The sequence below is a fragment of the Macaca nemestrina genome, chromosome 4 (assembly GCF_043159975.1).
Source record: "Macaca nemestrina isolate mMacNem1 chromosome 4, mMacNem.hap1, whole genome shotgun sequence".
Lineage (NCBI taxonomy): Eukaryota > Metazoa > Chordata > Mammalia > Primates > Cercopithecidae > Macaca > Macaca nemestrina.
In genome coordinates, this window is record NC_092128.1 from 118594623 (window position 1) to 118613673 (window position 19051).

Below are 19051 nucleotides of genomic sequence, written 5' to 3' on the forward strand. Positions count from 1 at the left end.
CTGTATCTGTCTAAAATGGGGATTAGTCATTCCTATGGAACTTCTTAAGCCCAGCTATTAGTAGGAACAGAAGAAAGGACAATGGGATGGACCCTCTAGAGAATCAATTCCTTGCCTATGTCAGATTTTTAATTCCTCTTTCCTGAGAGCCTCAAAAATTTAACAGCCCTGGAAAACCAGCACAAAACTAGTCTATTTGTGCACAAGGACACATTTAACTTTATATTTGTAGACCCATAGCAGTTGGCACAGTGTCTTTCATCATGGATAGTAGTAGATAATTAGATGTTGAATTAATGAATGAAAAATCATTGAACGTTAAACACAATTTATATTAACAAAGCTGAACTTGAAATGACAAAACCTGGGTAGTCTCCTAGTCATGCTACATAATAACAGCTTGAATCTGCTAATTAAAAAAATAAAAAGTTTATTTTTTCATGAAAGTGAAATAATGATGTGTACTTCAAAAGGCTGTTGTAGGAATTAACTAAGATTGTAGTTGTGAAAGTGCTTTATAAGCTAAATTACTAAGGTAATATAAAAACATGTGGCAATCATACTATTAGTAGTACTACTTCTACTTCAATTTATTATTCTATTGCTACTCCATAACCCTCTCAGTTCCATTTCAAATGGAACTGTCTTTATCCAAATAAAGACAGTTTTATGTTCTCCTCTATCAAGGCACAATGACTTGGATGATAATTAGGCATCTATTCTTAGGGAGGGCTGGATTTAGGCAAGGTTTATGTTGAATTCCTAATAGAACTTTCTCTTTCCTGATGGGATTTTTTTTTCCCCAAGGAATTATTTCAAAGAAGTCATTCTGTCCTAAAAATAACAACTAACTAAATTAAGCCTATATTTTTTGTATGGGGTGCTCAGATGTCAGCTATGAGGGAGGTAAACAGCATTTTGCCTTTGATAGGTCTTGTGTCTGTCCTATGTCAGAGAGTGTGTTATACAACAGGAGCAGAGGGTTAAAAAACTTCGGAAGTAATTTACCCTTTAGGGCATAAATAGCCAATAAAGGCCAAAAATTCCTTACCCACAATTCTGAACTCTTACAAAGTCTGAAAATAGAGGCTTTTCTTATGGTTGACATCACAGCTCATTCAGCAGAGATTTAGCATGAACTGATGTGAAGCAGTTTCAAGAGTATTTTCCTGCGCCTCAAGATCATTCACAGGTCTCACTGCCGAGGTGTTAATATATTGATGATCAGGGCTGCCCCAGCCCTCACTGAGGTGCATGAATACATATCTGATACCTGTACCATGCTGCATTTCTAAAGGATGAACATCCTGAATTCTGAAACACATGTAACCCCACGAATGTCAAAAGTGGATTTGTAACTTCTGAGTCAGTAGAAGTTAGTTCTGCAAGTGTGGGTTTCTATTACAAGAGGGGACTTACAGTGACTGAGTTGCTCTTCTGAGAACTCTGTATTTTAAAATTAAACACCTGGAGATGAATTACCCCATATATAATAATGAGTTTCTAACAGTAGGATGTATATAGTATTGTTGAAAGAGCACTGGAATTGCCTTCCAGGACAGGGAATCCCCACACCTTCCTTAAACCATACAGGCGTAGTTTCTAATGCACTCCACTATTTGTACTACCTTTATATGCTAAGACATTTTGAAATGGAATTAAATCCTAGGATTCTTCTGACATAAATAGCGAACTTGTCTTTAATAATCATACATATTATTGTTAAATATGCCAGGGGAAAATAATTAAGAATGCATTCTTTTTGGTAGTAGGAAACATTTTAAGCTAAATGTATATAACTTCATTGTGGATTTCTAAAACACTTCCAAATGCTCACATTAGTTTAATTTCTGTTGAAAAACATGTTGTCTATTAAATGTTTCATTTGTGTTTTACTATCAATAAGTGAGTATTAACTTGGAAATGTGATAAATCACATTTATTTTATATTAAAATAATTCTACTAATATTACAGGGCTTTAAATTTCACAAAGCACCTTCTAATGACAGAAAAGAAGTTGCACACCCTTGAGGATGAACAAATGAACTTTCTTTTATCATTTGTGGAATTTTTTGAGAAATTATTGTTGCCTAATCTTTTTGACTCCTCCATCATTCCCAATTTCCATCACCTCCCATCTCTCACGGAGGATATTCTGAATATAAATTCTCTGTGGACAAATCATTTGGAAAGTTTAAAGAGAGACCCATCTGCCACTGATGCTCAGAAACTCTTGGAACTTGGCAAAGAAGTGAGATGGAAAATGCGAACTCTCGAAAGTCACTGGATAAGGAAGGAACCAAAAAATCTTTTGAGATTCCTGGAATTAATACTTTTTGAAATTAATCCCAAATTACTAGAATTATGGGTCTACGGCATTTCAAAAGGAAAAAGAGCTAAACTGGAAAACTTCTTTACACTTTTAAATTTTTCTGTTCCAGAAAATGAGATTCTGAGTACAAGTTTTAACTTTTCCCAGTTGTTCTATTCAGATTGGCCGGAATCACCAGCTATGAACATAGATTTTGTACGTCTAAGTGAGACTATAATAAAGAGTCTCCATGAATTTGGATTTTTGGAGGAGGGAGAGGTCTCAGAAGTTCTGAACACCATCTACACTATCAGGAATGCATCTGATTTTTTCTCAGCCCTTTCTGAACCTCAAAAACAAGAAGTTGATAACATTTTGACTCAAAAATACCTAAATGTCTTTCAGGACAAGGATTCAGCTTTACTTCTGCAAATTTATTCTTCATTTAACCAATACATTTATGAATTTTTGAATATTCAGAGTAGAGGTTCTTCGCTGACTTTCCTTACACAAATCTCAAAACACATTTTGGATATCATAAAACAATTTAATTTCCAAAGCATCAGTAAAGCATTTGCATTTTTATTTAAGGCAGCAGAGGTTCTTGGGGGAATTTCTAATGTATCTTATTGTCAGCAATTGCTTTCAATTTTTAACTTTTTGGAGCTTCAAGCCCAGTCCTTCATGTCTACAGAGGGCCAAGAACTGAAAGTGATCCACACTACTTTGACAGGCCTCAAACAGCTGCTCATAATTGATGAAGATTTTCGTCTTTCTTTATTTCAATACATGAGCCAATTCTTCAACAGTTCAGTAGAAGGCCTATTTGATAATGAGTGCTTGATTTCGGACAATAAACACATTTCTTCCGTAAATTATTCAACAAGTGAGGAGGCTTCATTTGTTTTTCCATTGGCACAAATTTTTTCAAACCTCTCAGCAAATGTCAGTGTGTTCAACAAGTTTATGTCCATTCACTGTACCGTTTCATGGCTTCAAATGTGGACTGAAATCTGGGAAAGCATATCTCAATTATTTAAGTTTGACCTGAATGTTTTCACATCTCTGCATCATGGTTTCACTCAGCTTTTGGATGAACTGGAAAATCATGTGAAAGTCTCCAAAAGCTGCCAGGGAATATTTCCCACACGTAATGTTGCTAGACTCATATTAAATTTGTTTAAAAATGTAACTCAAGCCGATGACTTCCATGATTGGGAGGACTTCCTGGATCTCAGGGATTTTTTGGTAGCTTTAGGTAATGCGTTAGTTTCAGTAAAAAAACTTAACTTGGAGCCAGTGGAGAAATCCCTTTTCACCATGGAAACTGCCCTGCATCAGTTGAAGACATTTCCATTCAACACAAGTACAAGCAGAGAGTTTTTAAATTCTCTGCTCAAAGTTTTCATTGAGTTTAGCAGTACCTCAGAAAATATAGACAGAAATGTAGATTCGATAAATGACTTTCTTTCAAATAATCTCACAAATTATGGAGAGAAATTTGAAAATACCATCACTGAGCTAAGAGAAGCAATAGTATTTCTTAGAAATGTATCACATGATCGAGATTTGTTTTCCTGTGCTGATATTTTCCAAAATGTTACTGAGTTTATTTTAGAAGATGGCTTTCTATATGTAAATACCTCACAGAGGATGTTACGTATTCTAGACATGATAAATTCCACATTTTCCTCTGAGAGCACAATTAGTAGGCTGAAAGGATGCATTGTGTGGTTAGATGTCATAAACCATTTGTATTTGGTGTCTAACTCCAGTTTTTCACAAGGCCATCTTCAAAATATTTTGGGGAATTTCAGACATATAGAAAAGAAAGTGAACTCTATATTGAAAATTATAACTTGGGTGTTAAATGTAAAAAAACCTCTTTGTTCATCAAATGGCTTGCATATAAATTGTGTAAATATTTACTTGAAAGACGTAACTGACTTTCTAAATATTGTACTTACTACAGTCTTTGAAAAAGAGAAGATACCTAAATTTGAGATTTTATTAGCTCTTTTAAATGATTCCACAAAGCAAGTAAGGATGAGCATCAACAATTTAACAACAGACTTTGATTTTGCATCTCAATCCAATTGGAAATATTTTACTGAATTAATTCTAAGACCAATAGAAATGTCAGATGAAATTCCTAATCAGTTTCAAAATATTTGGCTTCATTTAATAACACTGGGGAAGGAATTGCAGAAGCTTGTAAGAAGTATTTACTCTAACATCCTGGAAAATAATTCCTCTTCTAAAACTGGAAACTTGTTAAACATATTTGCCACCAGTCCAAAAGAAAAAGATGTAAACAGTGTAGGCAATTCCATTTATCATTTAGCTAGTTACCTTGCCTTCAACTTATCTCATGACCTCCAAAATCCACCAAAAATAATTTCACCTGAAATAATGAAAGCCATGGGTCTTGGGATTCAACTGATGAGGGATGTGTTCACCTCCTTAATGCCTGCAGTTCATCACATTAGTCCACAAAATACAGGTTATATGCAAGTTTTGAAGAAGGTAACTTCTGTCATGCGTACTCTTAAGAAGGCAGACATAGACATTTTGGTGGATCAACTTGAACAAATTAGTGCAAGCCTAATGGATTTCTTTAGGAATATCAGTAGTGTGAGAACTGGCAAGTTAGAGGTCAACTTGCTTGTTGACTTGATGAAAAAATTTGTAGACAGCTCGCATTCTTGGAATGTTAATCACCTGCTACAACTCTCACGCCTGTTTCCTAAAGATGCTGTGGATGCTGTGGTAGATGTATACTATGTGCTTCCTCATGCTGTAAGGCTCCTACAGGGAGTACTTGGTAAAAACATCACTGAAGGCCTCAAGGATGTCTACAGCTTCATACTCCTTCATGGCATAACCATTTCAGATATCACCAAGGAAGACTTCACAATTGTGATAAAAATTCTTTTGGATATAATTGAATTAATATCAGATAAGCCAGATATTATTTCAGAGACTTTAACTTGTTTTCCTGTGGTTTGGTGCTGGAATCATACAAATTCTGGATTTCAGCAGAATTCAAAGGTAGACCCCTGCAGTGTCCATGGGCTCATGTCTTCTTCCTTTTATGGCAAAGTGGCCAGTATACTCGATCATCTCCACCTGTCTCCCCAAGGTGAAGATTCACCATGTTCAAATGAAAGCTCCCGAATGGAAATAAATAGGAAAGTGGTCTGCATAATTCATGAATTAGTGGACTGGAATTCTATTCTTCTGGAACTCGCTGACGTCTTCCATGTTAACATTTCTCTTGTGAAAACTGTGCAGAAATTTTGGCATAAGATATTACCATTTGTCCCACCTTCAATAAATCAAACTAGGTATAGCATCTCTGGACTTTGTCCTAGTGGTCCCATAAAGCAAGTTGCTTTGCAAATCATAGAAAAAGTTAAAAATGTCAACTTTACAAAAGTTATATCAGGTGAAAACACTCTTGACAAACTAGCTAGTTTAAACAAGATCCTTAACGTTAATGAAGACACAGAGACATCTGTTCAAAATATCATTTCCTCGAATTTGGAAAGGACAATACAATTGATTTCTGAAGACTGGAGCCTAGAAAAAAGTACTCATAATCTACTCTCTTCATTTATGATGCTCCTGAATGCAAATCTCACAGGTAGCAGTTCAGAAGCATTATCAAATTTTATTGAAAAGAATGAAACAACTTACAACTTTGAAGAACTATGGCCTGAGTTTCAACAAATCGTGAAAGACCTAACCCAAGATTTTAGAGTCAGACACCTGCTCTCTGAAATGAACAAAGATATCAAAAGTATAAATTCAGTGGCTCTTCAAAACATTACTTTGCAATTTGCCCGTTTCCTGGAGATCCTGGATTCACAGTCACTGAAGACATTAGAAATTATTGAAGATTTTCTATTGGTCACAAAAAACTGGCTTCAGGAATATGCAGATGAGGATTACTCCAGAATGATAGAAACACTATTCATTCCTGTGACCAATGAGAGCTCAACTGAAGATACAGCTTTGTTAACCAAAGCTATTACTACTTTTTGGGGCTCTTTAAAAAATATATCTAGAGAAGGCAATTTTGATGTTGCCTTTCTTACTTATCTGCTAAATCAAGAACAGCTGACTAATTTCTCAGGTGTTCAGTTGCTTTTTGAAAACATCCTAATTAATTCAATCAATAACTTAGCTGGGAATTCTCAAGAAGCAGCTTGGGACTTAAGTGATACTGACCTTCAAATAATGAATTTCATTAACCTTATCTTGAACCATATGCAGTCAGAAACTAGTAGGAAAACAGTTCTCCCTCCGAGAAGCATAGTAGGTTTCATGGAACAACTTTTGAAAACACTCTTATCCCTTTTGCTAAAGGAAGATTCTGAGAACAAAATATCTCTTCTGCTGAAAGATTTCCACAAAGATGTTATTGCAGAGATGAGGTGAGTCTACTTTTGCTTTGTGTCGTATATGCAGTTGTGATATATCTCAAACTACTTTATTTTCTGGAGTATAGGCATGTCAAAAACAGTATTTGTATCTAATACTTTTGAAATATCTTTGATGTAAATTTGTCTTAATAAATATTTTATCAAAATGTCAACGTAAAAGAATTTTGGTTACTGTCATCTAACTAGTAAAATATAAACCCAGTCCAGGGTAATTAATCACATATTATTCTTACATTTTTAGATTATGAAAACAATTATGAATTCCATTTTGTATGGATCTGAAAAATTAGTTTTCATAGCTGTACGTGCATATACGGGATTGCCATAATTTGAATTGCTATACTAACTGTCTAATCACCAACTAAGGACTTAAATATTCTCAACCCAATGAATCTACTGTGATGCTTGCATTTACAGACATAAAAAGTGATAGTCACATTATCTTTTTTTCATATATCTTCAAAAATCTCATCTGAAGTTTGCCAGTGAAAAGGCTGGAGGGAAATTCCAATTTATTCCATGACGTCTGCTTTAGTCAAGTTTCAATCAGAGTAACAAAAACCATCAAAGGATTTAATCCAAGGAAATTAGCTTACACAATTTTGGGGCTGGCTAAATAAGTCTGCAATCAGTAGGGCCGACTGTCAGGAAGGGAGGCCCACAATAGGCAGGGGCGCCCCGGGCGTGAGTGAAAGCTCCTTGTCCACAGGCGGTCAGGAAGGAAGACCAGGGGAAGGGAGAGCCACTGACTATGAATACCCAGCGGTGGTTTTGTACCTCTAAGTTACAGAGGTTCTACATCCTCTTTCAGAGTTTTCCTGCCCACTCAGGACAGTATCCCTTCTGATTAAAGTTAACTGATAAGGAATTTTAACTCCATCTGCAAAATCTCTTTATAGCAACACCTAGATTAGTGTTTGATTGAATAGCTGGGAGAAGATGTATTTATATTACACAATGGTTATAACTCCCATCTATTCTCCGTCTCTCATGAAGGAATCTCCCCTATAGCCCACCCAGATGAGAAACATACAAGAAAGGGACTTCTGGGGCTATTACTCAGCCTAGTCACGTTGATACATCTGTCTAAGCAATTTGCTAGTACTCAGTACTTCTCAAGCTCACAAAAGTATAAATATGCTAACCACTTTTCAGAGACTTATCTCTTACATCAAGAATCACATTGTAGTCATTTTACCTTCTTTCCTAAGTAAAAGCCATTTTAACCTTTTTCGTAAGCAAAAGTATGTGGCTTTTTAAGTTGCCAGGTTCAAAATACTGTAATAGAATTTGTTCATGAAATTCCTCACTGTTTTCATTTCTTGGCAACAAAATATTGAGTTTCATCTGAAATTATTTTAGCATGTCATCTTTTACACAGTATTATCCTCCCATGATGCTAGTATAAAACAAATAAAATAATATATATCACTCTATATCTTAATATTTCCACTGTTAATGTATTAAAAACAAAATTAAAAGTGTATATATATATATATATATATATTTTTTTTTTTTTTTTTTTTTTTTACAGTTTTGTCCCAAAAGATAAAATTCTAGAAGTTCTGAAACTGGATCAATTTCTTGCCCTGATGAAAGAAGACAGATTGATGAACATTTTTTCAAGTTTAAAGGAGACTATATATCACCTAATAAAAAGTTCACTTATATTAGACAATGGAGAATTTTATTTTGATAGTCATCAAGGACTGAGGTTCATGCAAAATTTATTTAATGCCCTTCTCTGGGAAACGCCAGTGAAAAATGGGACTGAAAATACTACAGACTTTTTCACAATGGTGAGTCTGTTGTTTTTCCATGGGAATACGTCTGGGGACCTCTTCAAACTCAATCAGGATCTTAGGGCAGCTCTTCACCTTGTAAGAGAATGTTCAACAGAGATGGCAAGGCTTCTGAATACAATTTTAAATGCTCCTAATAAGGACTTCTATGCTTCGTATCCTACCCTCCAAGAAGTTATACTTGCTAATCTAACGGATTTGCTTTTCTTTATAAATAATTCATTCCCTCTAAGAAACAGAGCAACATTAGAACTTACTAAGAGATTACTTGGTCCTCTTTCAAGAGCTGGTGAAGAAAGTCGTGTCACAGAACCCCTCTTAGAAATGTCTGGGACTCTGGTCATGCTGTTGAATGACAGTGCTGACCTAAGAGATCTTGCCACATCAGTGGACTCCATTGTGAAACTTCTTAAGCTGGTCAAGAAAGTTTCAGGGAAGATGGCCACAGTTTTTAAAACTCATTTTGTCTCCAATACCAAGGACAGTGTGAAATTCTTTGTCACTCTCTATTCCATCATGCAACAAAGTGTTCAAAATCTTGTGAAAGAAATAGCTACTTTGAAAAAAATAGATCATTTCACATTTGAAAAGATAAATGATTTGTTGGTGCCATTTCTTGACTTGGCCTTTGAAATGATTGGGGTCGAACCTTATATATCATCAAACTCTGATGTTTTCAGTATGTCACCTAGCATGCTGTCATATATGAATGAATCTAGGGACTTTTCTGATATTTTGGAAGAAATTGCTGAATTTTTAACATCTGTGAAAATCAACTTGGAAGATGTGAAGAGTCTTGTGGTAGCATTTAACAATGAAACTCAAACATTTTCTATGGATTCTGTCAACTTGTGGGAAGAAATTCTGAGTTGCTTAGTTCCTATAAATAACATCACCAACCAAATGGACTTCTTATACCCTAATCCAATTTCCACTCATAGTGACCCTCAAGATATAAAATGGGAAATAATTCATGAAGAGATCCCTTTTTTGGATAAAATATTATCACAAAACAGCACAGAAATAGGGTCTGTCTTGAAAATGGTGATTGGTCTCACCTTAGAAGCTCTTTGGAAAAACTTAAAGAAGGATAATTGGAATGTTTCTAATTTGTTGATGACATTTACTCAGCATCCAGATAACCTTTTGAAAACCATAGAAAGAGTTTTAGAGGCCTCCAGTGGAATTAAAAGTGACTATGAAGGTGATTTGAGTAAAAGTTTATATTTTGACACACCTTTGATTCGGAATATAACTCATCATCAACTTGAAAAAGCAATCCATAATGTTTCAAGTAGAACAGCTCTCTGGAGGAAAGGGCTTCTGTTTAACAACTCTGAATGGGCAACTTCCACAAGAACTTTGTTTCAGCCACTTTTTGAGATTTTCATTAAAGCAACCACTGGAAAGAATGTCACATCAGAAAAAGAAGAGAGAACCAAGAAAGAGATAATTGACTTTCCTTGTAGTTTCAAACCATTTTCCTGTTTGGAGAAATACCTGAGAGGATTATTTGTATTGACTAAATACTGGCAACAAATCCCACTGACAGATCAAAGGTAATAAAAAGCAAGCCGAATTCACTTTGTTTTTTTCCCTACCACAGTAACTGTAAAATAGAACCATGCAGGAATTACATTGAACCAGGGTAAGTAGTTTTCTTGACTTCAACTTTACACTCTGAAGTTGGCTTCAACATAGAGCAATTCAAGTCCAGTCATTTTTCTCACAATTTGACTCATTATTTGGCATTCAAATATAATTATAATTTATTCAAAATATTTCAAAAGTTAGTTATTTTATTCTCAGAAGCAAAAACCTCTTATTCTATTCACTCATCCCAAGACTAGCTGCATAAGCAATTTTTCTATTCATATCCTCTGGCAGCCAAGGGTCCAATGACTCAGTATACACACAGGAACATGAAGCTGCTTGCTTCACAGAAAATTATGCCTCCAGTTGTAGCTAACCACAGGAAAGGGCCAGGCAGCTGCTGGCTTCTGCCCTCTTTTGATTCTGCCAAACTTCACGTGTTTGATCCACCTCCAAGCCCTCCCATCCCTGAATGTTATGTCAATAGAAACCTGTTCTTAAAAGCTCCAGCCTTGCTAGTTGTCATGCCCTGGAAGCAGTCTCTTGCCTTAGGTTGGAGACCCTGTGCCTCTTGATGTGCAGAGTCCCAGAGATGCTGCAGTGGTCCCTACCTGTCCTTTCTCTGGGTGACAATACTGTTAGGATGGTCCCTGGCCTCTGTTTCTCCCTGCCTTCCTCTCTGGCCCACATGGAGATTGGAGATGCCATGTCAACCTTGGTTCATTTGCCAGGCAAGCTGACTTATTTTCTGTCGGTTCTATTACTACAGAGCTGTACCCTGAATCCAGTCATGTTCTATGAGTTGGAAAGATGTCTTTAGTTAGTGAAACAGGTAGCCACTGGCACAAATAACTATTGTTACCTTGGAATTTGACTGTTAGTTTTCAGAGCTTCCTTCCTCATCTCCTCCTTGCTTCTGATCTGAAACTATATTTTGCTTGATTTTAGTGCTCTGATCCCCAACTATACCCTGTTTGACTTTAGTGCTCTTCTCTGAATTGTCTTTTGAGCTGAGGTGGTCCTGGCAACCCCATTCTCCACCAATCTCAGGTTTTATCTCAAATTTTTCAGTTCTCCACAGAGGGAGTTTACACCTTAGCTCTTCGTACGGTCATGTTTTGACACCCTTTCAACATTTACCTTTGCATTTTAAAAGAATGGACCAAAATAAGAAAGAAAAGCAAATATTAAGCGTATTCGCCACAAAATTGATGCTTTGCACTAATTTGGGAGACCGAAAGTTTTCTAAAGGTCCAGACTGTGTTATCTGTGTTTTCTTATGTTCCTACGAAGAAAATATGATTATGCAGGGAGGTTCTTACATGTGTGTTATAACTTAGCCTACACAGCAGAAATGCACATTGGATGCACATTTTTACCCTTTCATGTCATTGTTTATATATTTTTTCTAAGTGTTGGTGAGATGCGTGAAGTTTTCCAGCAGCCTGTGAAGCCCTCAGAAGCCATGGAGATCCTGCAGAAAGTGAAGATGATGGTCATACGTGTGCTCACCATCGTTGCAGGTGGGCTGCTCATATAACAAATGCTCTGCAATTGCCCTGTGCCAGTTTTCAGAACTCAGGTGTCAGAGAGATGAGTAGATTGCACTTGAGTTTCTTTTAGAACAAAGCACAGCCGTCTTAGTCTGGCAACCAGGCCTTGAGGAATCTGCCTCTCCCAACCTCATTCCCACCACTGGGTCTCTGCTCCAGCCAAATTGAACAGCCCCTTCCTGCCCCTTTGCTGGGCTTTCTGGTCTTTTTGTCTTTGCTCATGGAATGTGCTTCCCTTGTCTCCTTGACCTAAACTACAGCAGTACTCTGTGGCCTAGAGCTGGGGTATCTTGTCCAGAAGTGTTCCCCCATCTCCTTTACTGGCAAAGACCTCGAAGAGACTTTGATCACATGCAGTACTGTACTGTCTTCTTTCTTACATCTCCTCCCTCTGCTGCAGTCAATATGTTTTGAAGATAGAAACTGTGTCATAACCTTCTTTGTGCATTTCCTGATGGGTGCCGAGTAGTCCCTGCAGTAACCTGAATTCCCTACAGCCATGACACTTATTGCTGGTGTCATAGTTTTTGGTGTCTTCCTGCTACAGTCTGTAAGCTTACTGGGAACAGGATCAGTCTCTTGTTAAATTCTGTGTCTCCATAATACTCAGCACAGTGTCCAGCAATAGTGACTATATTGTAAATGAATTAATTCATCTAGTAAGATGATCCTTGCCAAATCCATTCCTGCACATTTCAGTGCAATCTCCTTTCAATGCCACTGCTGAAGGAGAGTCCCACGAGCCGCTTTAGAGGGTAACTGGAGGATCTTAGGGCTTTTCTGAAAATGTGAGTGTTGAATTTTAGAGCACACTTGAGTCCGTGGAATGGACCACAGTTGTTTAAGTGATTCACAGGTGCACAGAGGTGCTGCCATCCTCTGGCCCAGTCTCCTGAGCAGGGCTGCTCAGAGTTCCCTCAGTGGGCTGTCGGGCCTGAGTGCTCTGCCTTAGCTGATGGCAGTGGGTTTTGACAACATGAATCGAAGCCCAGAAGAGGAGGGGAAGCGAGTAGAAATGGGGAAGCTAAGGGTGGATCCGATCAGATCAAGAGGAAAAGAGAAAAGTGAGGGGTCATCTGAGTGGGGCTTACCTCCATATCCTGTGTGAGCTCCACCATGGTTGGCCCCAGACTCCCTGCCCCCTAGCTCATCTGATCCACATGTTCATTCTTCTACCTTCCCCTGATTTACTCCTGGATCATTATTATTATTTAGATTACTATCAGGTTGTTATATTATGATTTGTAGATTAAGTCTTATATCCTTTGGAAAGCTTTCCTTGACCTACCCTGTCTGGGGTCACATGGCCTTAGCTCCCTGTTATGGCCCTTACCACCGTGTGCTGTTCTGATGATGAACATGTGTCTCTTCTACAGTCGTGAGGACCCGAAGACTGTGCCTGTCTATTGATCACTCCAAACCTGGCACATGGGGATTAGAACACGGGAAATGCTGATTGACATTTGTTGAATGAATGAATAAATGCCAGGAGCCCTTCTATACTTAGGTCATGTTTCACTGGAATTACTAAATGTGAAAACTGTTCATGGGGGAGTGTTCAGCAATGAGTAGTGGGTGGGCAGTTGGCATACTCTGGGCCTATGTTGTAAGACTGAGCAAACTGTGGGGGCCTGGGGAGGATATCGTAGAGAAGAGTCTGGTTTACTCAGGAAGGGGCCCAGTGGATGTATTTCCAACATCCACTATCAGAGAGGAAGGGTCACTGGCCCCAGGATGGTTAACTGGTGGGTATGGGCCACTGAGTCTGCGAGCCAGGAGTATGGACCAGCATCTGCTGGGGAGTGTTATGGAGAAGAAGTGAGCCTTGGACAAATCCAGTATGTGAAATCCATTTTTCAAAACTAACTCAAAGAAGATGAATTCTTCTTTGTATTGATAAGTGCTAGAAAGAAGCTAACGTATGGCCATGAGGGTGAGAGTGAGGGGTGGAGGAGAGGAGAAGACCTTGGGAGTGCAGCTCTGGGTAAGGACATTTCAGGTGAGACTTACGCAGTGAGGATGTGTGTCTGCCATGTTCACTGTTATATCTCCCCAGGGCTTAGGAAACATCCTGACATAGATATGATAGGCGTTCAATCAATATGTGTAGAAGGATTGGATAGGTCAATGCATGAGGGCTGGCACTAGGCTGGGCACTTGTCACTATTTGAGTTAATCTACACAATCACTGATGGACTTGAAGCTAGTGTGCTGGGACTCGTGGTCTGTAAGGCTGCCTCCTTACTATCATGATAGACCACTTAGGATTACACACCGTCATGTCTGGTAAGGCTTTATTGCTCCAAATGTCTTCAAGGGCATAGTTAAACATGACTGTTACAATAAGTGATGTCGTGAAAAGTGGTGTAATGGAAGAAGCAGGCACTTTGACATTGAACAGGCTGAGTTCCTCGATTCACGCTAAGTGACACAGGGTAGCTACTGAGTTTCTGTGAGCCTTGAACAAAACATAGGGGAACACGTATTTCAACCTATGTGAGAGGATTAAATAAATTAAGTCACCTCCAAGGGGCTTGCCCTTAGGAGATGCCTTGAACATGCTAGTTTCCCATGCATCTCCCTGCCTGCCATTGGGAAAAGTACTTCTCAGCTCACAGAGCTAGTTCATAAGCAAAAATTGGTGACTTACAGACTGTCTATCACAGAGTTTGTTCTAATCTGCTCACTCACCTCTTTTTTTGAAATACAAATGGTTCTTTGAACAGAAGAATTGATTGGTCATTGGGTCTAAGAAACATGGAAAAGAAAAAACAGATGGAGAAGTGAGACAAGCTTGATTTAAAAATGAAACCCCAATTGCTGTGTAGGGGTTTTGCATTTTTTTTTTCTTTTAAGATAATCTGTATTTCCAATTAGATGTTATGAACATTGGTGATTAGGAATATTGCTTTCTATTGTCAAATAGAAAGCAATAACATGTTACAATCTAAGTACAAGTTAGGATGGTCAGTACATGATTTCAGCATGTGGAATTGTGCTCAGGTAAAATTCAAATCAAACTTCTTCCTCGTTCTTGAATGCTTCTCTGGCATATTGAATTCAGCCATGTTTGAAGACATAATTATTTTGACATTTCACAGTCAGCTAATGTAATGGTTTTTAAATGAATTAAACATTAGTTAATGTATGAATTTATGTTTATTTTGCCATTCTGTGTTGCAGCTGCTAAATTAATATAGCATACTTGAGATTACATTAGTAACAGATAATTAATTTTTAATTTTTATATTTTATTTCAAGGAAACTCAAGCATAACTAACATTTAAACTGCCACCCCACTGTCCTTATTGAATTGTTACTCCATCCTGTAGAATAGGAGGGCAGTGACAGATCCCATAAAGTTAAAAGGATGGGGTGGAATTGACCAACATGGGTGCCTCTCCCATCATATAAAGGGAAGAAGAGTCAGGTCTGTTATTACTATTGTTGTTGAAAATGCACTATATTTTCATCATATCACAGAGTTGAGCTTAGTATCTCCAGTAGGAAAGTTGTCACTTTCCTCCTCCTGATCTAATGCTTTAAGGATGCCAAGGACAATTGCAGGAGAGCTCATACAACAGAAGGAACCTCAGTGGGCAGCTGCTTTAATCTTCCAGTTTCCCTAATCGACAAATTGAGGCCCAGAGAGTGAGAGTGAGTGTAAGTTTCCCAGGGTTTCAGAGTGAAGCGGTCAGAGCCCATTTCCAGTTGAAGAGACCTGAGAGGGTCCATGGGGCTGAAGGGAGGAGAGGGAAGGGGTCCAGAGAGTGCTGGCAGATCTGGAAAGCCAGAGTGGGTCTGAATGTGTCCTCGGAGCCAAGAAGAGGGGCCATAGCAGGTAGGAAGGGCTGCAGCCAGGGATTTGACGAGGCAATGAGAGGTGGAGAAAGAGGGTACCTGGGAAAGTTGGAGGAGCCAAGGCTCAAAACCAGCTCTTGCTAGTGTCAAGACAGTTGTCAGGTGTCCTTGAGGGTGGTGACTTTGAGGACAGGCTTCAAGATGTGTTAGATGTGAGGCAGATGGAGACCAGATGGCCTGACAGCCCAGCACTGCGTCCCATGATCATATCATCCCTGACCTAACCTTGCAGGAATGCTGGGCATGGTCACTGTCAACTCCACGTTTCTCGTTTTACACTGAGGAAGCAAGGGGCTGACACAGCCCACAGCTTGCCTAATGCCATACATTATGTCAGCTTTTTCAGGGTGCATTCTCTGCTCTTTTAGGTTTGAAAAACATAACTTATAAACACATTGCTGTGTCTTTCCTGGACAAGAGGATACGTTTATGCTTAAAGATAAGTGCTGTGATATTTAACAGCACATTATCACCTTCATTTCAAATTTTAATAAGAGATTACTTAACAGAAACATTTTACATTTCCTGCAATAAAGATATCTGTCTTCGAAATTGGTAAAATGAGATTAATGAGAAAAGAAAAACAGGGCGTCATGGTGGGTTGCTTCTGGAAAGCATGACTTTGGGTATATGGTATCTACTCTGCATTTTATGTGGTTGAAAACTGTTTTATTGATTAATAAATTTTATATTTTAGAGTAGTTTCATATTCACAGCAACCTTGAATGGAAGGTGCAGGGATTTCCCACATACCCCCTTCCCCACCATTGCCTCCCTCATTATCAGAGTGGGACATTTGTTATAGTTGATGAACCCTCACTGACACAGCATCATTCCGAGTCCACAGTTCACGCTGGGCTTCGCTCTTAGTGTTGTCATTCTATGGGTTAGGACAAGCATATAATGATATACATTCAATGTTATAGTATAACACACAGGGTTTTACTGTCTGAAGGATCCTCTGTGCTCTGCTCATTCATCCGTCCCTCCCCTCTAGCCCCTGGCAACCACGGATCTTTTTACTGTCTCCATAATTTTTGTCTTTTCCAGCACGTCATTGAGTTGAAATCATATAATATGTAGCCTTTTCAGATGGCTTCTTTCACTTAGTAATATGCTGGAACTGTTTTTCCTTCCTTCCTTCCTTCCTTCCTTCCTTCCTTCCTTCCTTCCTTCCTTCCTTCCTTCCTTCCTTCCTTCCTTCCTTCCCCTCTCTCTCTCTCTCTCTCTCTCTCTCTTTCTTTCTTAGATGGAGTCTTGTTCTGTCACCAGGCTGGAGTGCAGCGGTGCCACCTCGGCTCACTGCAACCTCTGCCTCCCGGGTTCAAGCAATTCTCCTGCCTCAGTCTCCTGAGTAGCTGGGATTACAGGCACCTGCCACCACACCTGGCTAATTTTTGTATTTTTAGTAGAGATGGGGTTTCACCATATTGGCCAGGATGGTCTTGATCTCCTGACCTCGTGATCTGCCCACCTCGGCCTCCCAAAGTGCTGGGATTATAGGCGTGAGCCACTACACCTGACCCAGAACTGTTTTTCTAAAGGACTTTTGGGAAACAATTTATTATTAATAATTTAAGAGTCAGGATAACATTTTTTCTTTAATTAAAAAAAAGATTTTCTTTCTTTTAAAAATGTATTTTATTTTCTGTCACGACCAAGCATCTAGGAAGTGCGAAGCCCTGTGCTAGGTGCCACAATGACAGGAAGGCAGTGATAAGAAAAGTTGCTCGTGGTGGCAGGTCTTGTGCAGATGGATTTACCGTGCAGTGGGCGACCACATAGGGAGGTGAGCACACAGGCATCTATGCAGCAGGGAATGGAGAGGCTCTGCGCAGCCTGGGAAAGGTGGGTGTCTGGAGGCAGAGCTCTAAAAGATAGGTAGGTTCAGGAAGGGAGAAGTGGTGCCTTGTATCCGATGGCCTTGAGGAGACAGGAGGGAGACAGGGCATGAGTGCAGAGAGGTGGAGGCATCTGAGATTGTGGAAAGACTTTGGATGCAACGTGGAGCCTTTGCACAGATTCCTGTAGTGGGGGATCTCCTTTGAGGAAGAGCCCTGTGGCTCAAAGCATAAGGCAGATTGGAAGGGTGAGGTGGGAGTGGGACTGTTAAGAGCATAGCAGTTTCCTGGGCATGATCTATGGCTGCTGGACAGACACACAGATGGAGAGACATTGGGAGGTCACCCTGAGCAGATGGGGAGGTTGGTTGGCTGTGAGGACCAGGGGGAGGAGAGTCATGACTGGCTTCCAGGAAGTGACTTGTGAGGCATGGGGCATGGAGAAGACCACACATAGACAGTGTGTAATTCATCCTTCAAACGGGGGCACTTTTGAGAATGACAGAGGGCACCGTTCATAACCACGCAAGAATAAGTGAAAAGCAAGTCTGTCCTGGGCAAACTGGGGTGAATGAGTACCCCACTTGTAGGGGATACAGGGAAAGGAGCCAGTTTGGGGACATAGAGAAAATTAATATTTACAAAATCAATTAGGCCCAGAAAACCAAAATCTTTATTTTATTACATTTGGAACTCAAAAGGCACAGCTTTACCCTCATCATCTGAATGTTCATCTTGATGATTTAAGGAATGTTTAGGAATTTGTGTCACTTTGAATCTTTATAAAGTGATTTTGTGAGAGTGGCTAGTTCAGGAAAGGACTGTCTATTATTTATTTCTCTGTGTGTTTCCTCTGGCAGAAAACCCTTCCTGGACCAAGGACATTTTGTGTGCTACTCTGAGTTGCAAGCAAAGTGGGATAAGGCATCTCATTTTATCTGCTATACAAGGGGTCACTTTGGCGCAAGACCATTTCCAGGTATGTCATCTTTAATATTTCAGAGAATTTCATGTTCATGACTATAGGCCCTTGCAAGGCAGTCAAGTTATTCAAACCTTGCTGCTTGGTTCTTATAACTACAGCAACGGTGTCACACACAGTCTTGTTGCAAGTCGGGCTCGCAGAATGACTGCTCATGCTTCCTCCCTCTTGGCCTCTCCCAGTGGTGTGCTGGGGTTGAGTGGCATTGATTTATGAGAGCTGATTGTTAAATTTTTGGGAATTTTGCAAGCTGATTGTTAAACATAGATATCATAATAAATAAATTACATAAACTTACGATGAAATAAATCATGTTAGAAACATAAGAAATAATTACTCAAGATTCATCACTTCCTAATTATTTTAGTATGTTTTGCTGTTATCTATCTTCCTGAGATGATTTGCTTTTGTTGTATCCACATGATGGAAATACTATGCAGTCTTGTGCTAAGTACAGTTTTTCCCATCTCTATGTTTAGTGACGTTATGGTGGCAGCTTGAACTGGGCCATGTGGGAGCGTTTGCACCATGGAAATTGGCAAGTGCTCCAAATCAGATTTTTTTTTTTTCTGGAGAGTTAGTTTTTAAATATTTACCAGCCCAGCACTGGCTCTAACTAATTGAATACACCGGCTAGTACCAAAAATTGATGGCTGAAT

General features: G+C 39.0%; 1 protein-coding gene across 4 annotated transcripts in view; it reads left to right on the forward strand.

Annotated features, from left to right (window-relative positions):
- The window catches only part of LOC105492357 (ATP binding cassette subfamily A member 13), a 454445-nt gene that overhangs the window by 53214 nt on the left and 382180 nt on the right, over nt 1-19051 (forward strand). For all 4 annotated transcript variants that reach the window (XM_011759379.3, XM_024796198.2, XM_024796197.2 and 1 more), the window contains exons 12-15: nt 1976-6751; nt 8295-10121; nt 11569-11678; nt 18271-18389. In XM_011759379.3, the coding sequence (XP_011757681.2) occupies nt 1976-6751; nt 8295-10121; nt 11569-11678; nt 18271-18389 (6832 nt within the window). The remainder of the gene's footprint in view (nt 1-1975; nt 6752-8294; nt 10122-11568; nt 11679-18270; nt 18390-19051) is intronic.